General features: G+C 39.9%; 1 protein-coding gene across 2 annotated transcripts; it reads left to right on the forward strand.

Annotated features, from left to right (window-relative positions):
* Positions 1-272: 272 nt before the first annotated feature.
* On the forward strand, positions 273-4323 carry CFAP97D1 (CFAP97 domain containing 1). 2 transcript variants are annotated; one of them, XM_025045637.1, is made up of 5 exons: positions 273-674; positions 1203-1273; positions 1555-1673; positions 2646-2769; positions 3260-4323. In XM_025045637.1, the coding sequence occupies exons 1-5, from the start codon at positions 551-553 to the stop codon at positions 3314-3316; spliced, it is 495 nt and encodes a 164-aa protein (XP_024901405.1). In that variant the 5' UTR covers positions 273-550; the 3' UTR covers positions 3317-4323. The 2 variants fall into 2 exon arrangements, with proteins under 2 accessions (XP_024901405.1, XP_024901404.1); XM_025045636.1 differs by lacking the exon at positions 3260-4323 and having other exon boundaries at positions 2646-3223.
* Positions 4324-6350: the final 2027 nt, after the last annotated feature.

Raw genomic sequence — 6350 nt, forward strand, 5'->3', positions numbered from 1 at the left:
AAATGTGCCCCTGGGAATTCAGGAAACCCACATTCTGAGCCCAGCCCTGCCACTAACTTGATTCTTGAGCAGCTAAGCTGCTGCTTCCGACTTCAGTTTCCTCACCTGCAAGTGAAGAAATTGCATCAGATTATCCTTCAGGTCATAGTTCACTTCCCCAAAAAGTTTGTGAGCTCACACTTTCAGAGGAACCATTGTGGTGGAGACTCCTTAGCTTATAGCAGAAAGTATATAACCAAGGCTGGCTTCCCCCCACCTCCTCCCCTCCCAGAACAACAAACCTTTTCTGGCTTCTGCTGATGGCATCTCCACTTCAAGCAGGTGAGAAAGCTCCTGAGTCTCTCACCCCTCATCTTGACTTGGGCCTAGGTTAGCTTTCAAAAGAGAAGCACTGGGACAGCCAGGCATGCTCCTGCTGCTGCTCCTCCTTCCTTGAGACCTGGCCTTGATGTCATAACTGGGTAACTATGACAACCTGTCATGGGAACAGCTAAGTACCTCACAGAGGAGCCTAGATGCCTCATTTCTGAAGTGAGTCTAGGAAGAGAAGATGAACAATTCCCTGGATTATCTAGCCTACCCCGTTATCGTCTCTAATCATAGGCAGAGCACAGCCTTCAGGAAGAAACTGGACTTTGGCCACTACATATGTCACAAGAATAGAATACAAATAGGTATGTGGATCATTTAGGCTGGACACTGTGATTAGGGGTTCTGAAAGGGTCTACCTTGGAGATATTAACAGTAAACCAGACCAGTATACAGCTTTACGATGATGTGGCCTTATCTACTGAGTTGGGTCAAGAGATCATTAGCATCAGAGACAAATTTACCTTCTATCAGGGAGTTTATTTGAGAGAAATGCTAATTTAAACTCTGTAAAGCCAAAGTAAGCTAGAAAGAGGATAGGACTTCAGCGCATGATAGATAAGCTAGTCATACCAGGAAAGGGTGGGAGAGAGGCTCTTTCGTGGATTCAAAGGACATTTATCTCTGTCAATTTTACTTTCTCTAGCCCTCACGATTCTTTCATTTCTGCTCAAAACTCTTTGAAAATGTCAGTTTGGGAAATTAAACTAAACTAAAATTCCTGAACTGGATTAAGGTCAGAATTCAAAATTGAAATGTTTAGTAATTGGGGTCATTGTCTAGAATGCACGCCTATGATGTGACATTGTTCATTTTTATTTAACTTTCTCTAGTGAAGCCGGCTGTTGACACCAAACCTCCAGTGGCACACACACATCATATTTTAAAGTTGAGCAAACTACAGGTATTTGTTTTTGCCATCTGCCGATTTGCCTAATTTTTATCTGTCCTAAAGAGGTCCAGTTTCCCAGAGCCTTCTAAATACTTACCTAACCCAAAGATCTGTTAATTCTCATCCTGCCCACACACATTACCCCCAGTTTCCTCAGCTCTGCTCCCAGTCTCCACCATGACCCTCAGTTTGCCTCTTTCCCACAATCCCAAAGGAGGGTGATGCTAAACCATTGTGTGTTAGAGCACAGGGTAGCGATGATGTCACCATGGAGGGGTGCGGTCTCTCACCAGGGCGAACAAAAGAGAATCGACAAAATCGAATATGAGAACAAGAAACTGTGCCAGAAAATCGCCAATGCTCATCGCGGGCCTGCCAAGGTGGATTGCTGGAACGAATATTTTTCCAAGAGGTAGTGTTTTTTTTTCTCTTCATTTCAGTTTTGGAAAGTCATTCCCCCTTGTTAAGTTTTAGTGTCTCCTGACATTAGGTTCTCCTGAGCGGGAGGAATATGGGAAGTTATCTTGAGGAATAACCGAAAAGACCACATTAAGGAGAATGAAAACTACCCAAAACAAGGACCTAGTGTTAAGGAGCTAACTTTTATTTCATCTAAGAGGCTTGTTATAGTCTCATTCAGAGTTTGTCGCAAGAAAGCACTGTGTGCTTTTGTAAAACGGTGACCGTAGCTGGGACTATGACATAGCATTCTTAAGAATTGGTTCCACGATGATTTCCTGAGCAACTATTATGTGCTCAGCACCAGGAATATAGAGATGAAATGAGATATATATATTATTTCCTAACCTCAGAGAACTCAAGATCTGGTAGGGGAGACATTTATGTAAATAATAAAGCCGTGTGGTTAGGGTTACAGAAGAAGTGTATGCAAAGGAAAAAACTTGGGTAGATGAGGAAGGTGGGGAGTGTCATGATGCCTTTTCAGTATCCTTGTATATCTGAAACTGACTTGAAAGCTGAGGAAAGTGAGGTGAAGCAAAACTTGTCATCAGCCATTTGAGATTTATCCATAGGCAAGGCCTTCCTTCATCATAGAAATCAGACGTTCTCAATTCTTGTTTCATGTAATTACTGAGGAGCTTTTATAAAATGCCATTGCCCAAGCTGCACCCCAGACCAATCAAGTAGAATCCTCTAGTGCATAGCAGGGCTGAAAATCACCGATCTAAATTTACCAGCCGCTGCGATACACATTCCCCAGAGTAGTCTGGTTCAGTCGGCGTGTGGGGCCTCAGCTCTGCGGGACAGCTCGCTCCCTGCACTGCTGCAGCCTGGGTTTGTGACATCGTGACTTTATCACCCTTACTCCTATCCAAGAGGAGAATTTCCTTCTTCACCCATCTCGGGGTTTTGTGTTTTTCAGCTTAAACAGAGAAACAAGGAACCGGGAGCTAGTGAGAATCACCGTGGAAAACCAGGGCATTCTGAAGAGGCTTTGTGATCGCAAACCCCACTACGACCGCAAGTCATCGGAGATCGACTGGCAGGCACGTAGGGATTCTGGGATATTCCTCTGTGTGCGCAGAGTTCATCTGTGTTCAGAGTAGGGTCAGTTTCAGGAGGGACCCCTGAGCAGCTGAGGATGAGATCGTGAGAAATGTTACCGCCAGTAAAAGAAAAACCACCCAGAGCAAACCATCCGCAAACTAAGGACATCTCCTTGGTAGCAAAGCCATTATGTATCAGTTTCAGAAAAATATCTGGTAGCATCTTCTCCCCTCCCTTAATTCATTAAGCAAGGCTGAATGTATAAGCGCAGAAGATGAAGGGTATATCATCCAGTATGTGGTTAATTTTGCTTCATTTAGGAATAACCCTTCAAGAAGAAAAAACCATCTGCAGTGTTTTTAGCACCTCCACTCCCTAGCCTTTCTCTGTAAGCCTTTTCTAAGCCATCCTTAGAATTTAGAACTTCAGCTTGCATACCAGCACCCTGGCTTTGACATAAATTTTTCTGAATTTTTTTTTTCCTTCAAGAATTCAAGACGCTACATCAGAAATACAACAAGATATCTTCTCTCCCGAGATGAATAGGTATGTCTTCTCCGGGCTGCTCTTTACTAAAGAACATGGTGATCACGGTTGATACCAAATCCTCCTCAGATGGAGAGTGAGGGGACCGGTTAAGGGGTGAATTTGCTCTTCTACAGTATCAATTGGTCATCATCCGTTCAGGGAACTTGGAGCTCTGTCTTTGTTTAAGGAGGAAATGTCTGTCTTTTGTCATCAGCTTTGAGGCTTTACGTGAGTCTGAGAAGTGATTTGTTCCAGGAAGATATAAACAACAGGCTTCGTAGCTTTAATGTTGTGCCAAAGTTACATTACAGGTCTCTGTCACTATTCAAAAGTACTGTTGTCTTGGCATTTTTTATTATTGAACATTTTTCATAATGACTCAGTTTGGTTTTCCCCTCCCGGGGAGAAGAATAAATGGACACTGAGGCTTTCCAAAGAATAGTTCTGTATAATTGATGGTTCTCCATTTCTCTCCCTCTCTTCTCTCTGAATACAAGGTTACTCACTGCAGAAAAGATACAAGAGAAGGCGCTAGGATTTCTTAGCCGCTTAGACTCTCAAGACACTTCTAAGTGGCTGAATGCTCAATCTTAGAATGCTACAATAAAGCTTGGAACATAAAGTGAGTAAGTTACATTTAAGGCAACCAATGGCTTTAAGTCCCATCCCCAAATGGAGACAGAATGGGGTAGGCAGAAGGAAAGAGGCAATAAGCATTTTTATTTGGGGCTATGAAAAGAAGTTTTAATGAGAGAGAACTTTTAAAAACGAACACCAGCACCACCATCCTGAGCGGGGAGAAAAGGTGGAGTGAGATGATCTAGCCAAAAGTTCAGCTCTGTCCAAATGGAAAACAAAAGCACATGGTGAAATTAAGGTTCAGACAACACAGAGAACAAATGCCATTAGTTTCTCTGTGAATACACAGAATTGAAAAAGAATGCTTCATTGATGTTTCTAGGTACTGTGTTCATTCATAGGGAGCAAGCAACAGTGAAAGCATCAAAAAATGTATCAAAACGCGTGACAAGACAACATTGCATGGCTTCTATGACTGGTCATGGTGGTTTTGAGCCTGACTTTTTAAACTTTTTATTTTAAAAGATGGTAGATTTTAAATTTTCTCATTACCGATAAATAACTTTTTTGTTTTAAAATAATTAGATTCGCTGGAAATTGCAAATAAATGTATGGGAGGGGCCTCCTGCTCCCTTCCTCCAGCTTCCCCCAATGTTAGCATGTTGTGTAACTATAATACAATATCGAACCAAGTTTACACTGATACAATCCATAGAGCATATATACGTTTTGCCAGTTACACATTTGCATGTATAGCTCTATGCAATTTTATCATGTGTAGCTTTGAGTGACTACATGTTCAAGATAGTTAGCTGTGCCATTATCAAAAGACTCTATTGTAACCCCTTTTAGCCACAGCCACGCACTTCTTCTCATCCCGAACCCTTGACAATCACTAAGCTATTTTCCCTCTCTATCATTATGTTATTTCAGGAGTGTTACATAAACGGGATCATGCAGTATATATCCAGTCTTTTGAGATTGGCTTTTATTCACCCCATATAATTTCCTGAGGTTCATCCAAGTTTTGTGTACCAATAGTTCATTCTTTTTTATCTCTGAGTAGTATTCCGTGGTATGGATGTACCACAATTTGTTTAACCATTTACCCATTGAAGGACATTTGGGTAGATTTTAGTTTTTTGACCATTATGAATAAAGCTGTTATGAACATTTGTGCACAAGTTTCTGCATGAAAATAAGTTTGATTTCTCTGGGATAAATGCCTAAGAATGCAATTGCTGGATTGTATGGTAAGTCCATTTTAAAAGGAACTACAAAACTATTTTCCAGAGTGGCTGTACCATTTTACATTCCTACCAGCAATGGATGAGTTTTTTCCACATCCTCACCAGTATTTGAATTTATCACCATTTTAAAAATTTTAGTCATTCTAATACATGCATAGTGACATCTCACTTGGTTTTAACTTGCATTTCTCTAATGATTAATGAAGTTGAACATCTTTCATATGCTTATTTGCCATCTGTTCTTCCTCTTTGGTAAAGTGTCTGTGCATCTTTTATCTATGTTCTGACTGGATTGTTCTTTTTTGAAATATTGAATTTTGAAAGTTCTTATTATATTCTAGATACAAGCCCTCTTTTGAATGTGATTTGCAAAATATTTTCTCCCAGTCTGTAATTTGTCTTTTTGTCATCTTAATGGGTTCTTTCACAGAGCAAAGTATTTTAATTTTCATGACATCCAATTTATCAATGATTAAACTATTCTCTATTATGACTTTATCAGTGTCAGTATCCTGGTTGTGATATTGTGCTATAGCTTTTGCATGTGCTACAACCGGGGGAACTGGATAAGTGGCACGTGGGATTTCCGTATTACTTATATACATGTAAATCTAGAATTACCTCAATATAAAAAGTTGAAAGAAAAATATCAATATGTCCAAATATAAATTCATTATTAAACTGGTTCCAGTTCATCTCAGTTTGAGGAACCACCATTCTTCCAGACAGCCAAGTGAGAAACCTGGCAGTCGTCCTTTAAATAGTCTGTTTATAGAATATAGAACATATCCTATAATTTCAATCCTTTTAAATGTGTTAATGTCATCTATCTAGGCGACTATTTTAGGGGCATTTGAAATGGACATGTATTTTGCTGTTGTTGGGAGGAGTGTTCTATAATCCTATTGGTTGATGATATTTATTTTTTTCTCTTCTAGTTCTATCAATTGCTGAGAGTAGGGTGTTGAAATCCTCAGTTTTAATCGTGAATTTGTCTATTTCTCTTTTCCGTGCTTATTGGTTTTTATTTCATGTATTTTAAAGCTCTGGTGTTTGGTGCATGCACATTTAAGATTGCTATATCTTGGTGGAGTGATCCTTTTACTATTATATAATGTCCCTCTTTGTCTCTAGTAGTTTTCTTTCTCTGAAGTCAACTTTATATAACAATATAGCCACTACTGCTTTTTAAAATTTGTTACATAATATGTCAGTTTGTATCC

This window comes from Pteropus alecto, unplaced genomic scaffold (assembly GCF_000325575.1).
Source record: "Pteropus alecto unplaced genomic scaffold, ASM32557v1 scaffold313, whole genome shotgun sequence".
Classification (NCBI taxonomy): domain Eukaryota; kingdom Metazoa; phylum Chordata; class Mammalia; order Chiroptera; family Pteropodidae; genus Pteropus; species Pteropus alecto.